Below are 25,405 nucleotides of genomic sequence, written 5' to 3'. Positions count from 1 at the left end.
ACACGTACCTATTGAGACGACTGCAGACACGTACCTATTGAGACGACTGCAGACACGTACCTATTGAGACGACTGCAGACACGTACATATTGAGACGACTGCAGACAGGTACATATTGAGACGACTGCAGACACGTACATATTGAGACGACTGCACATGTACCTATTGAGATGACGGCACATGTACCTATTGAGACGACTGCAGACACGTACCTATTGAGACGACTGCAGACACGTACCTATTGAGACGACTGCAGACACGTACATATTGAGACGACTGCAGACACGTACATATTGAGACGACTGCAGACACGTACCTATTGAGACGACTGCAGACACGTACCTATTGAGACGACTGCAGACACGTACCTATTGAGACACGTACCTATTGAGACGACTGCAGACACGTACCTATTGAGACGACTGCAGACGCGTACCTATTGAGACGACTGCAGACGCGTACCAATTGAGACGACTGCAGACGCGTACCAATTGAGACGACTGCAGACGCGTACATATTGAGACGATTGCAGACACGTACATATTGAGACGACTGCAGACACGTACCTATTGAGACGACTGCAGACACGTACCTATTGAGACGACTGCAGACACGTACCTATTGAGACGACTGCAGACACGTACCTATTGAGACGACTGCAGACACGTACCTATTGAGACGACTGCAGACACGTACCTATTGAGACGACTGCAGACACGTACCTATTGAGACGACTGCAGACACGTACCTATTGAGACACGTACCTATTGAGACGACTGCAGACACGTACATATTGAGACGACTGCAGACACGTACATATTGAGACGACTGCAGACAGGTACATATTGAGACGAATGCAGACACGTACATATTGAGACGACTGCACATGTACCTATTGAGATGACGGCACATGTACCTATTGAGACGACTGCAGACACGTACCTATTGAGACGACTGCAGACACGTACCTATTGAGACGACTGCAGACACGTACCTATTGAGACACGTACCTATTGAGACGACTGCAGACACGTACCTATTGAGACGACTGCAGACGCGTACCAATTGAGACGACTGCAGACGCGTACATATTGAGACGACTGCAGACACGTACCTATTGAGACGACTGCAGACACGTACCAATTGAGACGACTGCAGACACGTACCAATTGAGACGACTGCAGACACGTACATATTGAGACGACTGCAGACACGTACATATTGAGACGACTGCAGACACGTACCTATTGAGACGACTGCAGACACGTACATATTAAAACGACTGCAGACACTAACATATTGAGACGACTGCATAGAAGTCCTTATTGAGATGACGGCACACGTACCTATTGAGACGACTGCAGACACGTACATATTGAGACGACTGGAGACACGTACATATTGAGACGACTGCAGACACGTACCTATTGAGACGACTGCAGACACGTACATATTGAGACGACTGCAGACACGTACATATTGAGACGACTGCAGACACGTACATATTGAGACGACTGCAGACACGTACATATTGAGACGACTGCAGACACGTACATATTGAGACGACTGCAGACACGTACATATTGAGACGACTGCAGACACGTACATATTGAGACGACTGCAGACACGTACATATTGAGACGACTGCAGACACGTACCTATTGAGACGACTGCAGACACGTACCTATTGAGACGACTGCAGACACGTACCTATTGAGACGACTGCAGACACGTACATATTGAGACGACTGCAGACAGGTACATATTGAGACGACTGCAGACACGTACATATTGAGACGACTGCACATGTACCTATTGAGATGACGGCACATGTACCTATTGAGACGACTGCTGACACGTACCTATTGAGACGACTGCAGACACGTACCTATTGAGACGACTGCAGACACGTACATATTGAGACGACTGCAGACACGTACATATTGAGACGACTGCAGACACGTACCTATTGAGACGACTGCAGACACGTACCTATTGAGACGACTGCAGACACGTACCTATTGAGACACGTACCTATTGAGACGACTGCAGACACGTACCTATTGAGACGACTGCAGACGCGTACCAATTGAGACGACTGCAGACGCGTACCAATTGAGACGACTGCAGACGCGTACATATTGAGACGACTGCAGACACGTACATATTGAGACGACTGCAGACACGTACATATTGAGACGACTGCAGACACGTACCTATTGAGACGACTGCAGACACGTACCTATTGAGACGACTGCAGACACGTACCTATTGAGACGACTGCAGACACGTACCTATTGAGACGACTGCAGACACGTACCTATTGAGACGACTGCAGACACGTACCTATTGAGACGACTGCAGACACGTACCTATTGAGACGACTGCAGACACGTACCTATTGAGACGACTGCAGACACGTACATATTGAGACGACTGCAGACACGTACATATTGAGACGACTGCAGACACGTACCTATTGAGACGACTGCAGACACGTACCAATTGAGACGACTGCAGACGCGTACCAATTGAGACGACTGCAGACGCGTACATATTGAGACGACTGCAGACGCGTACCTATTGAGACGACTGCAGACACGTACCTATTGAGACGACTGCAGACACGTACCTATTGAGACACGTACCTATTGAGACGACTGCAGACACGTACCTATTGAGACGACTGCAGACGCGTACCTATTGAGACGACTGCAGACGCGTACCTATTGAGACGACTGCAGACGCGTACCAATTGAGACGACTGCAGACGCGTACCAATTGAGACGACTGCAGACGCGTACATATTGAGACGACTGCAGACGCGTACCTATTGAGACGACTGCAGACGCGTACCTATTGAGACGACTGCAGACACGTACCTATTAAGACGACTGCAGACGCGTACCAATTGAGACGACTGCAGATGCGTACCAATTGAGACGACTGCAGACGCGAACATATTGAGACGACTGCAGACGCGTACATATTGAGACGACTGCAGACACGTACCTATTGAGACGACTGCAGACGCGTACCAATTGAGACGACTGCAGACGCGTACCAATTGAGACGACTGCAGACGCGTACCAATTGAGACGACTGCAGACGCGTACCAATTGAGACGACTGCAGACGCGTACCAATTGAGACGACTGCAGACGCGTACCTATTGAGACGACTGCAGACGCGTACCTATTGAGACGACTGCAGACGCGTACCTATTGAGACGACTGCAGACGCGTACCTATTGAGACGACTGCAGACGCGTACATATTGAGACGACTGCAGACATGTCCATATTGAGACGACTGCAGACAGGTACATATTGAGACGACTGCAGACACGTACCTATTGAGACGACTGCTGACACGTCCATATTGAGACGACTGCACACAGGTACATATTGAGACGACTGCAGACACGTACCTATTGAGGCGACTGCTGACACGTACCTATTGAGACGACTGCAGACACGTACCTATTGAGACGACTGCAGACACGTACCTATTGAGACGACTGCAGAAGGTACATATTGAGACGACTGCAGACACGTCCATATTGAGACGACTGCAGACAGGTACATATTGAGACGACTGCAGACACGTACATATTGAGACGACTGCACATGTACCTATTGAGAAGACGGCACATGTACCTATTGAGAAGACTGCAGACACGTCCATATTGAGACGACTGCAGACAGGTACATATTGAGATGACTGCAGACACGTACCTATTGAGACGACTGCAGACACGTACCTATTGAGACGACTGCAGACACGTACCTATTGAGACGACTGCAGACACGTACCTATTGAGACGACTGCAGACACGTACATATTGAGACGACTGCAGACGCGTACCAATTGAGACGACTGCAGACGCGTACCAATTGAGACGACTGCAGACGCGTACATATTGAGACGACTGCAGACACGTACATATTGAGAAGACTGCAGACACGAACATATTGAGACGACTGCATATGTACCTATTGAGACGACTGCAGACACGTACCTACTGAGACGACTGCAGACACGTACCTACTGAGACGACTGCAGACACGTACCTATTGAGACGACTGCAGACACGTACATATTGAGACGACTGCAGACACGTACCTATTGAGACGACTGCAGACACGTACATATTGAGACGACTGCAGACACGTACCTATTGAGACGACTGCAGACGCGTACCTATTGAGACGACTGCAGACACGTACATATTGAGACGACTGCAGACACGTACATATTGAGACGACTGCACATGTACCTATTGAGATGACGGCACATGTACCTATTGAGACGACTGCAGACACGTACCTATTGAGACGACTGCAGACACGTACCTATTGAGACGACTGCAGACACGTACATATTGAGACGACTGCAGACACGTACATATTGAGACGACTGCAGACACGTACCTATTGAGACGACTGCAGACACGTACCTATTGAGACGACTGCAGACACGTACCTATTGAGACACGTACCTATTGAGACGACTGCAGACACGTACCTATTGAGACGACTGCAGACGCGTACCAATTGAGACGACTGCAGACGCGTACCAATTGAGACGACTGCAGACGCGTACATATTGAGACGACTGCAGACACGTACATATTGAGACGACTGCAGACACGTACATATTGAGACGACTGCAGACACGTACCTATTGAGACGACTGCAGACACGTACCTATTGAGACGACTGCAGACACGTACCTATTGAGACGACTGCAGACACGTACCTATTGAGACGACTGCAGACACGTACCTATTGAGACGACTGCAGACACGTACCTATTGAGACGACTGCAGACACGTACCTATTGAGACGACTGCAGACACGTACCTATTGAGACGACTGCAGACACGTACATATTGAGACGACTGCAGACACGTACATATTGAGACGACTGCAGACACGTACCTATTGAGACGACTGCAGACACGTACCAATTGAGACGACTGCAGACGCGTACCAATTGAGACGACTGCAGACGCGTACATATTGAGACGACTGCAGACGCGTACCTATTGAGACGACTGCAGACACGTACCTATTGAGACGACTGCAGACACGTACCTATTGAGACACGTACCTATTGAGACGACTGCAGACACGTACCTATTGAGACGACTGCAGACGCGTACCTATTGAGACGACTGCAGACGCGTACCTATTGAGACGACTGCAGACGCGTACCAATTGAGACGACTGCAGACGCGTACCAATTGAGACGACTGCAGACGCGTACATATTGAGACGACTGCAGACGCGTACCTATTGAGACGACTGCAGACGCGTACCTATTGAGACGACTGCAGACACGTACCTATTGAGACACGTACCTATTGAGACGACTGCAGACACGTACCTATTAAGACGACTGCAGACGCGTACCAATTGAGACGACTGCAGATGCGTACCAATTGAGACGACTGCAGACGCGAACATATTGAGACGACTGCAGACGCGTACATATTGAGACGACTGCAGACACGTACCTATTGAGACGACTGCAGACGCGTACCAATTGAGACGACTGCAGACGCGTACCAATTGAGACGACTGCAGACGCGTACCAATTGAGACGACTGCAGACGCGTACCAATTGAGACGACTGCAGACGCGTACCAATTGAGACGACTGCAGACGCGTACATATTGAGACGACTGCAGACACGTACCTATTGAGACGACTGCAGACACGTACCAATTGAGACGACTGCAGACACGTACCAATTGAGACGACTGCAGACACGTACATTTTGAGACGACTGCAGACACGTACATATTGAGACGACTGCAGACACGTACCTATTGAGACGACTGCAGACACGTACATATTAAAACGACTGCAGACACTAACATATTGAGACGACTGCAGATGTACCTATTGAGACGACTGCATAGAAGTCCTTATTGAGATGACGGCACACGTACCTATTGAGACAACTGCAGACACGTACATATTGAGACGACTGGAGACACGTACCTATTGAGACGACTGCAGACACGTACCTATTGAGACGACTGCAGACACGTACATATTGAGACGACTGCAGACACGTACATATTGAGACGACTGCAGACACGTACATATTGAGACGACTGCAGACACGTACATATTGAGACGACTGCAGACACGTACATATTGAGACGACTGCAGACACGTACATATTGAGACGACTGCAGACACGTACATATTGAGACGACTGCAGACACGTACCTATTGAGACGACTGCAGACACGTACCTATTGAGACGACTGCAGACACGTACCTATTGAGACGACTGCAGACACGTACATATTGAGACGACTGCAGACAGGTACATATTGAGACGACTGCAGACACGTACATATTGAGACGACTGCACATGTACCTATTGAGATGACGGCACATGTACCTATTGAGACGACTGCAGACACGTACCTATTGAGACGACTGCAGACACGTACCTATTGAGACGACTGCAGACACGTACATATTGAGACGACTGCAGACACGTACATATTGAGACGACTGCAGACACGTACCTATTGAGACGACTGCAGACACGTACCTATTGAGACGACTGCAGACACGTACCTATTGAGACACGTACCTATTGAGACGACTGCAGACACGTACCTATTGAGACGACTGCAGACGCGTACCAATTGAGACGACTGCAGACGCGTACCAATTGAGACGACTGCAGACGCGTACATATTGAGACGACTGCAGACACGTACATATTGAGACGACTGCAGACACGTACATATTGAGACGACTGCAGACACGTACCTATTGAGACGACTGCAGACACGTACCTATTGAGACGACTGCAGACACGTACCTATTGAGACGACTGCAGACACGTACCTATTGAGACGACTGCAGACACGTACCTATTGAGACGACTGCAGACACGTACCTATTGAGACGACTGCAGACACGTACCTATTGAGACGACTGCAGACACGTACCTATTGAGACGACTGCAGACACGTACATATTGAGACGACTGCAGACACGTACATATTGAGACGACTGCAGACACGTACCTATTGAGACGACTGCAGACACGTACCAATTGAGACGACTGCAGACGCGTACCAATTGAGACGACTGCAGACGCGTACATATTGAGACGACTGCAGACGCGTACCTATTGAGACGACTGCAGACACGTACCTATTGAGACGACTGCAGACACGTACCTATTGAGACACGTACCTATTGAGACGACTGCAGACACGTACCTATTGAGACGACTGCAGACGCGTACCTATTGAGACGACTGCAGACGCGTACCTATTGAGACGACTGCAGACGCGTACCAATTGAGACGACTGCAGACGCGTACCAATTGAGACGACTGCAGACGCGTACATATTGAGACGACTGCAGACGCGTACCTATTGAGACGACTGCAGACGCGTACCTATTGAGACGACTGCAGACACGTACCTATTGAGACACGTACCTATTGAGACGACTGCAGACACGTACCTATTAAGACGACTGCAGACGCGTACCAATTGAGACGACTGCAGACGCGTACATATTGAGACGACTGCAGACGCGTACCTATTGAGACGACTGCAGACGCGTACCTATTGAGACGACTGCAGACACGTACCTATTGAGACACGTACCTATTGAGACGACTGCAGACACGTACCTATTAAGACGACTGCAGACGCGTACCAATTGAGACGACTGCAGATGCGTACCAATTGAGACGACTGCAGACGCGAACATATTGAGACGACTGCAGACGCGTACATATTGAGACGACTGCAGACGCGTACCTATTGAGACGACTGCAGACGCGTACCAATTGAGACGACTGCAGACGCGTACCAATTGAGACGACTGCAGACGCGTACCAATTGAGACGACTGCAGACGCGTACCAATTGAGACGACTGCAGACGCGTACCAATTGAGACGACTGCAGACGCGTACCTATTGAGACGACTGCAGACGCGTACCTATTGAGACGACTGCAGACGCGTACCTATTGAGACGACTGCAGACGCGTACATATTGAGACGACTGCAGACATGTCCATATTGAGACGACTGCAGACAGGTACATATTGAGACGACTGCAGACACGTACCTATTGAGACGACTGCTGACACGTCCATATTGAGACGACTGCACACAGGTACATATTGAGACGACTGCAGACACGTACCTATTGAGGCGACTGCTGACACGTACCTATTGAGACGACTGCAGACACGTACCTATTGAGACGACTGCAGACACGTACCTATTGAGACGACTGCAGACAGGTACATATTGAGACGACTGCAGACACGTCCATATTGAGACGACTGCAGACAGGTACATATTGAGACGACTGCAGACACGTACATATTGAGACGACTGCACATGTACCTATTGAGAAGACGGCACATGTACCTATTGAGAAGACTGCAGACACGTCCATATTGAGACGACTGCAGACAGGTACATATTGAGATGACTGCAGACACGTACCTATTGAGACGACTGCAGACACGTACCTATTGAGACGACTGCAGACACGTACCTATTGAGACGACTGCAGACACGTACCTATTGAGACGACTGCAGACACGTACATATTGAGACGACTGCAGACGCGTACCAATTGAGACGACTGCAGACGCGTACCAATTGAGACGACTGCAGACGCGTACATATTGAGACGACTGCAGACACGTACATATTGAGAAGACTGCAGACACGAACATATTGAGACGACTGCATATGTACCTATTGAGACGACTGCAGACACGTACCTACTGAGACGACTGCAGACACGTACCTACTGAGACGACTGCAGACACGTACCTATTGAGACGACTGCAGACACGTACATATTGAGACGACTGCAGACACGTACCTATTGAGACGACTGCAGACACGTACATATTGAGACGACTGCAGACACGTACCTATTGAGACGACTGCAGACGCGTACCTATTGAGACGACTGCAGACACGTACATATTGAGACGACTGCAGACACGTACATATTGAGACGACTGCAGACAGGTACATATTGAGACGACTGCAGACAGGTACATATTGAGACGACTGCACATGTAAATATTGAGACGACTGCAGACACGTACCTATTGAGACGACTGTAGACAGGTAGATATTGAGACGACTGCAGACACGTACATATTGAGACGACTGCAGACACGTCCATATTGAGACGACTGCAGACACGTCCATATTGAGACGACTGCAGACACGTACATATTGAGATGACGGCACATGTACCTATTGAGACGCCTGCAGACACGTACATATTGAGACGACTGCAAATGTACCTATTGAGATGACGGCACATGTACCTATTGAGATGACTGCAGACACGTCCATTTTGAGACGACTGCAAACAAGTCCTTATTGAGATGATGGCACATGTACCTATTGAGACGACTGCAGACACGTCCATATTGAGACGACTGCAGACACGTACATATTGAGACGACTGCAGACACGTACCTATTGAGACGACTGCAGACAGGTACATATTGAGACGACTGCAGACAGGTACATATTGAGACGACTGCAGACACGTCCATATTGAGACGACTGCAGACAGGTACATATTGAGACGACTGCAGACACGTACATATTGAGACGACTGCACATGTACCTATTGAGAAGACGGCACATGTACTTATTGAGAAGACTGCAGACACGTCCATATTGAGACGACTGCAGACAGGTACATATTGAGATGACTGCAGACACGTACCTATTGAGACGACTGCAGACACGTACCTATTGAGACGACTGCAGACACGTACCTATTGAGACGACTGCAGACACGTACCTATTGAGACGACTGCAGACACGTACATATTGAGACGACTGCAGACGCGTACCAATTGAGACGACTGCAGACGCGTACCAATTGAGACGACTGCAGACGCGTACATATTGAGACGACTGCAGACACGTACATATTGAGAAGACTGCAGACACGAACATATTGAGACGACTGCATATGTACCTATTGAGACGACTGCAGACACGTACCTACTGAGACGACTGCAGACACGTACCTACTGAGACGACTGCAGACACGTACCTATTGAGACGACTGCAGACACGTACATATTGAGACGACTGCAGACACGTACCTATTGAGACGACTGCAGACACGTACATATTGAGACGACTGCAGACACGTACCTATTGAGACGACTGCAGACGCGTACCTATTGAGACGACTGCAGACACGTACATATTGAGACGACTGCAGACACGTACATATTGAGACGACTGCAGACAGGTACATATTGAGACGACTGCAGACAGGTACATATTGAGACGACTGCACATGTAAATATTGAGACGACTGCAGACACGTACCTATTGAGACGACTGCAGACAGGTAGATATTGAGACGACTGCAGACACGTACATATTGAGACGACTGCAGACACGTCCATATTGAGACGACTGCAGACACGTCCATATTGAGACGACTGCAGACACGTACATATTGAGATGACGGCACATGTACCTATTGAGACGCCTGCAGACACGTACATATTGAGACGACTGCAAATGTACCTATTGAGATGACGGCACATGTACCTATTGAGATGACTGCAGACACGTCCATTTTGAGACGACTGCAAACAAGTCCTTATTGAGATGATGGCACATGTACCTATTGAGACGACTGCAGACACGTCCATATTGAGACGACTGCAGACACGTACATATTGAGACGACTGCAGACACGTACCTATTGAGACGACTGCAGACACGTACATATTGAGACGACTGCAGACATGTACCTATTGAGACGACTGCATAGAAGTCCTTATTGAGATGACGGCACACGTACCTATTGAGACGACTGCAGACACGTACCTATTGAGACGACTGCAGACACGTACATATTGAGACGACTGGAGACACGTACATATTGAGACGACTGCAGACACGTACATATTGAGACGACTGCAGACACGTACATATTGAGACGACTGCAGACACGTACATATTGAGACGACTGCAGACACGTACATATTGAGACGACTGCACATGTACCTATTGAGATGACGGCACATGTACCTATTGAGACGACTGCAGAAACGTACCTATTGAGACGACTGCAGACACGTACCTATTGAGACGACTGCAGACACGTACATATTGAGACGACTGCAGACACGTACCTATTGAGACGACTGCAGACACGTACCTATTGAGACGACTGCAGACACGTACCTATTGAGACGACTGCAGACACGTAAATATTGAGACGACTGCAGACACGTAAATATTGAGACGACTGCAGACACGTACCTATTGAGACGACTGCAGACACGTACCTATTGAGACGACTGCAGACACGTACCTATTGAGACGACTGCAGACACGTACCTATTGAGACGACTGCAGACACGTCTCTATTGAGACGACTGCAGACACGTCCCTATTGAGACGACTGCAGACACGTCCATATTGAGACGACTGCAGACACGTCCATATTGAGACGACTGCAGACACGTCCATATTGAGACGACTGCAGACACGTACCTATTGAGACGACTGCACATGTACCTATTGAGAAGACGGCACATGTACCTATTGAGAAGACTGCAGACAGGTACATATTGAGACGACTGCAGACACGTACATATTGAGACGACTGCAGACACGTACATATTGAGACGACTGCAGACGCATACATATTTAGACGACTGCAGACGCGTACCTATTGAGACGACTGCAGACACGTACATATTGAGACGACTGCAGACACGTACCTATTGAGACGACTGCAGACACGTACCTATTGAGACGACTGCAGACACTTACCTATTGAGACGACTGCAGACACGTAAATATTGAGACGACTGCAGACACGTAAATATTGAGACGACTGCAGACACGTACCTATTGAGACGACTGCAGACACGTACCTATTGAGACGACTGCAGACACGTACCTATTGAGACGACTGCAGACACGTACCTATTGAGACGACTGCAGACACGTCTCTATTGAGACGACTGCAGACACGTCCCTATTGAGACGACAGCAGACACGTCTCTATTGAGACGACTGCAGACACGTCCCTATTGAGACGACTGCAGACACGTCCATATTGAGACGACTGCAGACACGTCCATATTGAGACGACTGCAGACACGTCCATATTGAGACGACTGCAGACACGTACCTATTGAGACGACTGCACATGTACCTATTGAGAAGACGGCACATGTACCTATTGAGAAGACTGCAGACAGGTACATATTGAGACGACTGCAGACACGTACATATTGAGACGACTGCAGACACGTACATATTGAGACGACTGCAGACGCATACATATTTAGACGACTGCAGACGCGTACCTATTGAGACGACTGCAGACACGTACCTATTGAGACGACTGCAGACACGTACCTATTGAGACGACTGCAGACGCGTACCTATTGAGACGACTGCATAGAAGTCCTTATTGAGATGACGGCACACGTACCTATTGAGACGACTGCAGACACGTACCTATTGAGACGACTGCAGACACGTACATATTGAGACGACTGGAGACACGTACATATTGAGACGACTGCAGACACGTACATATTGAGACGACTGCAGACACGTACATATTGAGACGACTGCAGACACGTACATATTGAGACGACTGCAGACACGTACATATTGAGACGACTGCACATGTACCTATTGAGATGACGGCACATGTACCTATTGAGACGACTGCAGACACGTACCTATTGAGACGACTGCAGACGCATACATATTTAGACGACTGCAGACGCGTACCTATTGAGACGACTGCAGACACGTACCTATTGAGACGACTGCAGACACGTACCTATTGAGACGACTGCAGACGCGTACCTATTGAGACGACTGCATAGAAGTCCTTATTGAGATGACGGCACACGTACCTATTGAGACGACTGCAGACACGTACCTATTGAGACGACTGCAGACACGTACATATTGAGACGACTGGAGACACGTACATATTGAGACGACTGCAGACACGTACATATTGAGACGACTGCAGACACGTACATATTGAGACGACTGCAGACACGTACATATTGAGACGACTGCAGACACGTACATATTGAGACGACTGCACATGTACCTATTGAGATGACGGCACATGTACCTATTGAGACGACTGCAGAAACGTACCTATTGAGACGACTGCAGACACGTACCTATTGAGACGACTGCAGACACGTACATATTGAGACGACTGCAGACACGTACCTATTGAGACGACTGCAGACACGTACCTATTGAGACGACTGCAGACACGTAAATATTGAGACGACTGCAGACACGTAAATATTGAGACGACTGCAGACACGTACCTATTGAGACGACTGCAGACACGTACCTATTGAGACGACTGCAGACACGTACCTATTGAGACGACTGCAGACACGTCTCTATTGAGACGACTGCAGACACGTCCCTATTGCGACGACTGCAGACACGTCCATATTGAGACGACTGCAGACACGTCCATATTGAGACGACTGCAGACACGTACCTATTGAGACGACTGCACATGTACCTATTGAGAAGACGGCACATGTACCTATTGAGACGACTGCAGACGCGTACCTATTGAGACGACTGCAGACACGTACCTATTGAGACGACTGCAGACACGTACCTATTGAGACGACTGCAGACGCGTACCTATTGAGACGACTGCAGATGCGTACCTATTGAGACGACTGCAGAAACTTACCTATTGAGACGACTGCAGACACGTACCTATTGAGACAACTGCAGACGCGTACCTATTGAGACGACTGCAGACGCGAACAAATTGAGACTGCAGACACGTACATATTGAGACGACTGCAGACACGTCCATATTGAGACGACTGCAGACACGTACCTATTGAGACGACTGCAGACACGTACCTATTGAGACGACTGCAGACACGTACCTATTGAGACGACTGCAGACACGAACATATTGAGACGACTGCAGACACGTCCCTATTGAGACAACTGCAGACACGTCCATATTGAGACGACTGCACATGTACCTATTGAGAAGACGGCACATGTACCTATTGAGACGACTGCACATGTACCTATTGAGAAGACGGCACATGTACCTATTGAGACGACTGCAGACACGTACATATTGAGACGACTGCAGACACGAACATATTGAGACGACTGCAGATGTACCTATTGAGACGACTGCATAGAAGTCCTTATTGAGATGACGGCACACGTACCTATTGAGACGACTGCAGACACGTACCTATTGAGACGACTGCAGACACGTACATATTGAGACGACTGGAGACACGTACATATTGAGACGACTGCAGACACGTACATATTGAGACGACTGCAGACACGTACATATTGAGACGACTGCAGACACGTACATATTGAGACGACTGCAGACACGTACATATTGAGACGACTGCACATGTACCTATTGAGATGACGGCACATGTACCTATTGAGACGACTGCAGAAACGTACCTATTGAGACGACTGCAGACGCATACATATTTAGACGACTGCAGACGCGTACCTATTGAGACGACTGCAGACGCGTACCTATTGAGACGACTGCAGACACGTACCTATTGAGACGACTGCAGACGCGTACCTATTGAGACGACTGCAGACACGTACAAATTGAGACGACTGCAGACACGTACCTATTGAGACGACTGCAGACACGTACATATTGAGACGACTGGAGACACGTACATATTGAGACGACTGCAGACACGTCCATATTGAGACGACTGCAGACACGTACAAATTGAGACGACTGCATATTGAGACGACTGCACATGTACCTATTGAGATGACGGCACATGTACCTATTGAGACGACTGCAGAAACGTACCTATTGAGACGACTGCAGACACGTACCTATTGAGACGACTGCAGACACGTACCTATTGAGACGACTGCAGACACGTCTCTATTGAGACGACTGCAGACACGTCCCTATTGCGACGACTGCAGACACGTCCCTATTGCGACGACTGCAGACACGTCCATATTGAGACGACTGCAGACACGTCCATATTGAGACGACTGCAGACACGTCCATATTGAGACGACTGCAGACACGTACCTATTGAGACGACTGCACATGTACCTATTGAGAAGACGGCACATGTACCTATTGAGACGACTGCAGACGCGTACCTATTGAGACGACTGCAGACACGTACCTATTGAGACGACTGCAGACACGTACCTATTGAGACTGCAGACGCGTACCTATTGAGACGACTGCAGATGCGTACCTATTGAGACGACTGCAGAAACTTACCTATTGAGACGACTGCAGACACGTACCTATTGAGACGACTGCAGACGCGTACAAATTGAGACTGCAGACACGTACATATTGAGACGACTGCAGACACGTCCATATTGAGACGACTGCAGACACGTACCTATTGAGACGACTGCAGACACGTACCTATTGAGACGACTGCAGACACGTACCTATTGAGACGACTGCAGACACGAACATATTGAGACGACTGCAGACACGTCCCTATTGAGACAACTGCAGACACGTCCCTATTGAGACAACTGCAGACACGTCCATATTGAGACGACTGCACATGTACCTATTGAGAAGACGGCACATGTACCTATTGAGAAGACGGCACATGTACCTATTGAGACGACTGCAGACACGTACATATTGAGACGACTGCAGACACGAACATATTGAGACGACTGCAGATGTACCTATTGAGACGACTGCATAGAAGTCCTTATTGAGATGACGGCACACGTACCTATTGAGACGACTGCAGACACGTACATATTGAGACGACTGGAGACACGTACATATTGAGACGACTGCAGACACGTACCTATTGAGACGACTGCAGACACGTCCATATTGAGACGACTGCAGACACGTACAAATTGAGACGACTGCAGACACGTACCTATTGAGACGACTGCAGACACGTACATATTGAGACGACTGGAGACACGTACATATTGAGACGACTGCAGACACGTCCATATTGAGACGACTGCAGACACGTACAAATTGAGACGACTGCAGACACGTACCTATTGAGACGACTGCAGACGCGTACCTATTGAGACGACTGCAGACACGTACAAATTGAGACGACTGCAGATGTACCTATTGAGACGACTGCAGATGTACCTATTGAGACGACTGCATAGAAGTCCTTATTGAGATGACGGCACACATACCTATTGAGATGACTGCAGACACGTACCTATTGAGACGACAGCAGACACGTACCTATTGAGACGACTGCAGACACGTACATATTGAGACGACTGCAGACACGAACATATTGAGACGACTGCAGATGTACCTATTGAGACGACTGCATAGAAGTCCTTATTGAGATGACGGCACACGTACCTATTGAGACGACTGCAGACACGTACATATTGAGACGACTGCAGACGCGTACCTATTGAGACGACTGCTGACGCGTACCTATTGAGACGACTGCAGACGCGTACCTATTGAGACGACTGCAGACGCGTACATATTGAGACGACTGCAGACGCGTACCTATTGAGACGACTGCAGACGCGTACATATTGAGACGACTGCAGACGCGTAAATATTGAGACGACTGCAGACACGTAAATATTGAGACGACTGCAGACACGTACCTATTGAGACGACTGCAGACACGTACCTATTGAGACGACTGCAGACACGTACCTATTGAGACGACTGCAGACACGTCCCTATTGAGACGACTGCAGACACGTCCATATTGAGACGACTTTTGACACGTCCATATTGAGACGACTGCAGACACGTCCCTATTAAGACGACTGCACATGTACCTATTGAGAAGACGGCACATGTACCTATTGAGACGACTGCAGACAGGTACATATTGAGACGACTGCAGACACGTACATATTGAGACGACTGCAGACACGTACCTATTGAGACGACTGCAGACACGTACCTATTGAGACGACTGCAGACACGTACCTATTGAGACGACTGCAGACAGGTACATATTGAGACGACTGCAGACACGTACCTATTGAGACGACTGCAGACACGTACCTATTGAGACGACTGCAGACACGTACCTATTGAGACGACTGCAGACACGTACCTATTGAGACGACTGCAGACACGTACATATTGAGACGACTGCAGACACGTACATATTGAGACGACTGGAGACACGTACATATTGAGACGACTGCAGACACGTACCTATTGAGACGACTGCAGACGCGTGCGTACCTATTGAGACGACTGCAGACACATACATATTGAGACGACTGCAGACACGTACCTATTGAGACGACTGCAGACGCGTACCAATTGAGACGACTGCAGACACGTACCAATTGAGACGACTGCTGACGCGTACCTATTGAGACGACTGCAGACGCGTACCTATTGAGACGACTGCAGACGCGTACATATTGAGACGACTGCAGACGCGTACCTATTGAGACGACTGCAGACACGTAAATGGTGTATAGAGTAGACTTACCCTTCATTGTTGAGTTGACAATATAATTCATACAGCATACAAACATAGTACTTAGGCTCACGTGCTAGCGTTGATGGTGGTGTATAGTACTGTATTATAGACTTACATAGTGGAGTTGACCGCGGTGTAGAGTTGAATATACAGTAAGTAGACTTACGTGGTGGAGTTGACAGTAGTATATCCGGAGGGGCACTCAGGTATACAGGCTCCGTTGTGGATAACATACTCATGGCAGTCGCTGCTCTTGCTCTGCTTACACTTGTTGTGGAGGTCCTGGCAGAAGGAGAAGGGGACGCAGCGCCAGCCCCTGTAGGTGTAATATCCCTGGGGACAGCGGTCCACACAGGCCTCCTGGTATTAGGGAATAGGGATGAGTTGATGGAAAGCATCCACATCAATTCAATTCAGTATAACACGTTTAAGTGCTATTTTCCATTGCTGGACAGACATATGTTTAAATAAAGTTTAAATAAACACGATTCTGTTTTGATTCAGCTTCCCCCCCTCCAGCAATAGATAAGTAAGCTTGTGTCTAGTATGCACGCACGCACGCATCTAACTATATTTCACAGGGAAAACTCAGGTTAATAAATCTACAGGTTAATAAAATACATCTCTAGCACCCATCAAGAATTTGAATTCTTGAAGAATGAAAACTTTATTGCCATGCAACAAATGTTACTCAAGTGTGTTGAACTGCTCCATACGGTACCTGGTGCTGGAGGTTCTTGCAGGCTACACAGCTGCTGCTGTTCTGGGGCTCAGAGCAGCCCCCCAGACATGACTCATGGCAACACTGGTTGTCCTTGGTACAGGCCCGGTGCTTACAGCTGGGGGGGCACACTGTGGGAGTGCAGAAGGTGGGGGGGGGGGGGGGGGGGGGGGGTTAGTGACAGGATTTACATAGAGAGAAAGAGTTCAGGTAATATCTGGCCGTTTCACTCGATTTCACAATGTTTCCACCTAGGGCTGAGCGATACAGTGAACTGCAAAAGTATTGGGACAGTGAATGTTGTTGTTGTTGTTGTTTTGGCTCTTTCCTCCAGCACTTTGGACTTGAAATGATACAATGACTATGAGGTTAAAGTGCAGACGCAGCTTTAATTTGAGGGTATCTTCATCCATATTGGGTGAACTGTTTAGAAATTACATCCCTTTTTTTTAATCCCTCCATTTTAGGGGACCAAAAGTATTTGGGACAAATTCACTTGTATGAGTATTAAAGTAGTAAAAAGTTTAGATCCATATTCATAGCATGCAATGACTATATCAATTTGTGACTCCACACATTTGTTGGATGCATTTGCGGTTTGTTTTGGTTATTTTTCTGATTATTTTGTGCCCAATAGAAATTAATGGTAAATCATGTAGTGTGTCATTTTGGAGTCACTTTTATTGTAAATAAGAATAGAATATGTTTCTAAACACTTTTGCATTGTGAATGTTACCAATGTGGATGTTACCATGAATATACAGAGAAGGTTAACATTGGATATTTGCGCGTTTAACTTTCTCACTCAGAATTTGATATATATGAGTGTACAAAACATGCTCTTTCCATGACAGCCTGACCAGGTGAATCCAGGTTAAAGCTATGATACCTTATTGATGTCACTTGTTAAATCCACTTCAAATCAGTGTAGATGAAGGGGAGGAGACAGGTTAAGGATTTTTAAGCCTTGAGACAATTGAGACATGGATTGTGTATGTGTGCCATTCAGAGGGTGAATGGGCAAGAAAAAAGATTGAAGTGCCTTTGAACAGAGTATGGTAGTAGGTGCCAGGCGCACCGGTTTGAGTGTGTCACCGGTTTTTCACGCTCAACAGTTTCCAGCTTCTAGTGTCATTATAGTCCTAACAGGAATGGTCCACCACCCAGAGTACATCAAGCCAACTTGACACAACTATGGGAAGCATTGGAGTCAACATGGGAGAGCATCCCTGTGGAACACTTTCGACACTTTGTAGAGTCCATGCCTGTTCTGTGGACAAAAGGGGGTGCAACTCAACATGAAGAAGTTGTTCCAAATGTTTTGTACACTCAGTGTATGTGTTGGACCCAGGTTTGCTGTGAAGACACTGAATGCTACTGATGCCTTGGCCCCTTTCTAAAAATGTGACCTAGCCACCCACACACACACACACACGGGCGCACGCACGCATGCTTCATCTAGTGCCAAGCTGCCAAGAATAAACTGGTTAGGTGCTCACACTCATGTACACACACACAGTAAAGTTCAGTGCCATCGCTGAGGTGCAGAGCCAGTTGGCACTGGCAGTGTGTGTGTCAGAGAGAGGTAAACACCTTGCTGACTGCCTGTCCACCAGATTAGCTCATCCCATATAGTCCTATCGAGACAGATTAAGATTGACCAGCAGCCTAACGAGGGGCTCAGGTCAGGCCACAAGGACTGTTGGAGTCTGTGTGCATGAATAACAGACTGAACAAGCAAACTGCGCACACACACACACTTACACACCTAAAGATATAGCTCTACGAAAATGCAGAGCAAAACAAAAATGAGAAAAATAAGTGACTGACATCCTCCTGAGTGATAAACTCTTTTACCAGCACAATTGCACGCTTTATCTGTGTAAAAGTAGGGTAATGACAGATAATAGAACTGCATCAAATGTTTCCTCTGTTCAAATCCTGGACAGAGGGGTTTAGATACACACATTTCTGAATGAGAAGCTTACATCGACAAAATCATCTTGACGTATTTTCTCTAAATTTTGGGTGTTCCCTCTGCCCCTCTGTCTCCCCCTTTCCTCTCCAGACTCTCAACTCAGCTGCAACATGGACGACCCCTCCCATCCAAATAAAAATCCACACACATACTGCCGCTCCCTCTAACAGACTGCAGGCCTACACACAGCAAACAGACTCCTGATCCAGTAAAGGGAGTAGACTCCACTCTGTAGTACAGCGGCAGCCGCAGATCCACCCTCAGCTTTAACCAATGTGTTGTCTGGTTGGGGAAGCTAGCCATTCAAATGACCTCTCCCCACTCAGAAGAGGAGCTGCTGAGAGTTAACCGTTTAAGTGCTGGAGACACTGCTACTGCTCTCAGTCACTCACACAGTGGCACAGAGGCAGCATGCATGAAAAGTAAACCTGAGCTACATAGTAACAGACAGACACTTCACTTTGATGCGAGCACACATACAAAAACTGACCCACTCCATCTCTTGTCAGTGTGGCAGTGAGGAATTGTCATGAGGAGAGACACGGGCTGTGTCCAAAATGACACCCTATTCCCTGTATAATGCAATACTTTTGGCCAGAGCCCTATGGGCCCAATAGTGCACTATATAGTGAATAGGGTGCCATTTCGGACAAGCCACTGAGATTGCTACACCACTGCTTATAACTATCGAAGATGTGTCAAATAAATTATCCTGAACCAAAATATAAATGCAACAGTTTCCAATAATTTACTAAGTTAATTAATTACTTAACTCAGCCCTAATATAAGGATTTCACATGTCTGGGAATGCAGATATGCATCTGTTGGTCATAGATACCTTGGTCACAGATACCCGGTCACAGATAGTCATAGAGTTGTTCAGGCTGTTGATTGTGGCCTGTGGAATGTTGTCCCACTCCACTTCAATGGCTGTGCAAAGTTGCTGGATATTGTTGGAAACTGGAACACGCTGTCATACACGTCAGAGCATCCCAAACATACTCAATGAGTGACATGTCTGGTGAGGATGGAGGCCATGGAAGAACTGGGACATTTTCAGCTTTCATGAATTGTGTACAGATCCTTGCGACATGGGGCCGTGCATTATCATGCTGAAACATGAGGTGATGGCGGTGGATTAATGGATTGACAATGGGCCTCTGAGTCTTGTCATGGAATCTCTGTGCATTCAAATTGCCATCCCTAAAATGCAATTGTGTTCGTTGTCTATAGCTTACGCCTGCCCATACCCTAAACCCACCACCACTATGTGGCACTGCTCTCAACATTGACATCAGCAAACCACTCGCCCCACAAAGCCATACACATCGTCTGAGGTTGTGAGGCCGGTTGGACATACTGCCAAATTCTCTAAAATGACATTTGTGGCAGCTGATGGTAAATAAATGAAATCTCTGGCAACCGCTCTGGTGGACATTCCTGAAGTCAGCATGCCAATTGCACACTCCCTCAAAACTTGAGAAATTTGTGGCATTGTGTTGTGTGACAACTGCCCATTTTAAGGTGGCCTTTTATTTTCCCCAGCACAAGGTGCACCTGTGTAATGATCATGCTGTTTAATCAGCTTCTTGATAAGCCACACCGTTCGGGTGGATGGATTATTCTTTGCAAATGAGAAATGCTCACTAACAGATGTAAACAAATGTGTGCAAGCTTTGCATTTGGTTTACTAACTTCCTAGCTAAGTGGCAAGATGTCAAGACCAAACTTCTCGGTTAGAGCAGAGACATTCTAGCCTGAGTACCAGTCTCTTTAGCTAACATTCCACTCCTTGTCAATGTCAAAGTAACAGGCCTTTCTGCCATCTACAAATATGAACATTTATCATTAATGACCTTGAGGAGAACAGAGGAGTGGATCCTGATTCGATAACCCACAGCTATCCTCCAATCATAAAGATTATCCAAATATTCGAACTCACAAAAGTTTGTATCCGGTTGCTAAGCAACTGTTTGTTTGTCCAGTCGAAACCAGTCTGTCAAACGTTGTTAGGTCACGTCTAAATTGTCATACTGCAATTCCAACCACAAAATCTCTGCTTTTTTGAACCTCAAAATACAACAACTTGACTAGCTAACTGCTAAATCTTTGTTTTTGACTTCGTTATAAATTCGAATTCTATTTGAGGCTCCACATGTTGTCATGGAAAACACATTATCACATTATCTTCATTGATCTTTTTTACTACAAAGCGTTGAAACATGCCATTTTCACATACAGTGGGGCAAAAAAGTATTTGGTCAGCCACCAATTGTGCAAGTTCTCCTACTTAAAAAGATGAGGCCTGTAATTTTCATCATAGGTACACTTCAACTATGACAGACAAGTAAGTATTTGGTCACCTACAAACATGCAAGATTTCTGGCTCTCACAGACCTGTAACTTCTTTAAGAGGCTCTCTGTCCTCCACTCGTTACCTGTATTAATGGCACCTGTTTGAACTTGCTTTCAGTATAAAAGACACCTGTCCACAACCTCAAGCAGTCACACTCCAAACTCCACTATGGCCAAGACCAAAGAGCTGTCAAAGGACACCAGAAACAAAATTGTAGACCTGCACCAGGCTGGGAAGACTGAATCTGCAATAGGCAAGCAGCTTGGTTTGAAGAAATCAACTGTGGGAGCAATTATTAGGAAATGGAAGACATACAAGACCACTGATAATCTCCCTCAATCTGGGGCTCCACGCAAGATCTCACCCCGTGGGGTCAAAATGATCACAAGAACGGTGATAAAAAATCCCAGAACCACACGGGGGGACCTAGTGAATGACCTGCAGAGAGCTGGGACCAAAGTAACAAAGCCTACCATCAGTAACACACTACGCCGCCAGGGACTCAAATCCTGCAGTGCCAGACGTGTCCCCCTGCTTAAGCCAGTACATGTCCAGGCCCGTCTGAAGTTTGCTAGAGAGCATTTGGATGATCCAGAAGAAGATTGGGAGAATGTCATATGGTCAGATGAAACCAAAATATAACTTTTTGAAATAAAAAAAAAAACTCAACTCGTCGTATTTGGAGGACAAAGAATGCTGAGTTGCATCCAAAGAACACCATACCTACTGTGAAGCATGGGGGTGGAAATATCATGCTTTGGGGCTGTTTTTCTGCAAAGGGACCAGGACGACTGATCCGTGTAAAGGAAAGAATGAATGGGGCCATGTATCGGGAGATTTTGAGTGAAAACCTCCTTCCACCAGCAAGGGCATTGAAGATGAAACGTGTCTGGGTCTTTCAGCATGACAATGATCCCAAACACACCGCCAGGGCAACAAAGGAGTGGCTTCGTAAGAAGCATTTCAAGGGCCTGGAGTGGCCTAGCCAGTCTCCAGATCTCAACCCCATAGAAAATCTTTGGAGGGAGTTGAAAGTCTGTGTTGCCCAGCAACAGCCCCAAAACATCACTGCTCTAGAGGAGATCTGCATGGAGGAATGGGCCAAAATACCAGCAACAGTGTGTGAAAACCTTGTGAAGACTTACAGAAAACATTTGACCTCTGTCATTGCCAACAAAGGGTATATAACAAAGTATTGAAATAAACTTTTGTTATTGACCAAATGCTTATTTTCCACCATAATTTGCAAATAAATTCATTAAAAATCCTACAATGTGATTTTCTGGATTTTTTTTCTCATTTTGTCTGTCATAGTTGAAGTGTACCTATGATGAAAATTACAGGCCTCTCATTTTTTTAAGTGGGAGAACTTGCACAATTGGTGGCTGACTAAATACTTTTTTGCCCCACTGTATGTTGATGTTGGGGTGGTGCTGGAGATGAATATGAAGTGTAAACTAGGGCTGTTGCGGTGACCGTATTACCGCCAAACCGGTGGTCACGAGTCATGAAGGCAGTCAAATTCCACATGACCGTTTATCAACGGTAATAAGACTTCCATAAAGTTCTGACGCTTCTGATGGTCATTAGTAGCCTACCAAACTTGCTACCTGCCTGGTACTCAGGACTCTATTGATCCTCTAATCACTCTGACATCAATCCAAATGTAATCGAAAATCTAAATCAAACACTTTATGAGAGTCCATGAGCTCATGTTGTGCAAACATTTCTATAGGCTATGCAATTGCGAGAGAAAACAGAGTGATGGCCTCTTAAACAGGAGGATCCCATCAGCTTTCTATAGGCTAGGCCTACTATATTTATTTCTCAACTTCCCTAATATTAAGCACAATGCTTATCTTTACAACAGGGGTATACCCTACCTGGCTTGCATGAAAATTAACCACGGGAAAAGCATCCTTCATTCACTATTTAAGTGCATAGAAAACACTCTGAAGTTTCTAAAACTGTTTGAATGATGTCTGAGAGTATAAATGAACTCATATGGCAGGCGAAAACCTGAGAAAACTCCAACCAGGAAGTGGGAAATCTGAGGTTTGTAGTTTTTCAAAGCTTGGCTTACCAAACACACAGTGTCTATGGAGTCAAGTTGCACTTCCTATGGCTTCCACTAGATGTCAACCGGGGAATGGGAGCTGAATGAGTCAGTGGTTTGGCAGAGTGTCTCAGGCTCGTGACGCGCGCTCCCAATAGTTAGCTTTCGTTCCAAATCAAATCAAATCATCAAATCAAATTTTATTTGTCACATACACATGGTTAGCAGATGTTAATGCGAGTGTAGCGAAATGCTTGTGCTTCTAGTTCCGACAATGCAGTAATAACCAACGAATAATCTAACTAACAATTCCAAAACTACTACCTTATACACACAAGTGTAAAGGGATAAAGAATATGTACATAAAGATAAATGAATGAGTGATGCTACAGAACGGCATAGGCAAGATGCAGTAGATGGTATCGAGTACAGTATATACATATGAGATGAGTATGTAAACAAAGTGGCATAGTTTAAAGTGGCTAGTGATACATGTATTACATAAAGATGCAGTAGATGATAGAGTACAGTATATACATAGACATATGAGATGAATAATGTAGGGTATGTAAACATTATATTAAGTAGCATTGTTTAAAGTGGCTAGTGATATATTTTACATCAATTCCCATTATTAAAGTGGCTGGAGTTGAGTCAGTGTGTTGGCAGCAGCCACTCAATGTTAGTGGTGGCTGATTAACAGTCTGATGGCCTTGAGATAGAAGCTGTTTTTCAGTCTCT

At 46.8% G+C, this 25,405-nt stretch overlaps 1 protein-coding gene across 4 annotated transcripts in view; it reads right to left on the bottom strand.

Moving 5' to 3' along the window:
• The window catches only part of LOC100136604 (insulin receptor), a 125,103-nt gene that overhangs the window by 58,642 nt on the left and 41,056 nt on the right, over positions 1-25,405 (bottom strand). For all 4 annotated transcript variants that reach the window (XR_005040201.1, XR_005040200.1, XM_036966058.1 and 1 more), the window contains exons 3-4: positions 18,275-18,405; positions 17,720-17,913 (exon numbers count right to left, since the gene is read on the bottom strand). Coding sequence is in view for 2 of the 4 variants with exons in the window: in XM_036966058.1 (XP_036821953.1) it covers positions 17,720-17,913; positions 18,275-18,405 (325 nt within the window). In the remaining 2 variants the exon portion in view is untranslated. The remainder of the gene's footprint in view (positions 1-17,719; positions 17,914-18,274; positions 18,406-25,405) is intronic.

The sequence above is a fragment of the Oncorhynchus mykiss genome, chromosome 28, assembly GCF_013265735.2.
Source record: "Oncorhynchus mykiss isolate Arlee chromosome 28, USDA_OmykA_1.1, whole genome shotgun sequence".
NCBI classification, from domain to species: Eukaryota; Metazoa; Chordata; class Actinopteri; order Salmoniformes; family Salmonidae; genus Oncorhynchus; species Oncorhynchus mykiss.
The sequence above is the reverse complement of the archived record's forward strand: the minus strand, read 5'-3'. Positions and strand labels throughout refer to the sequence as shown.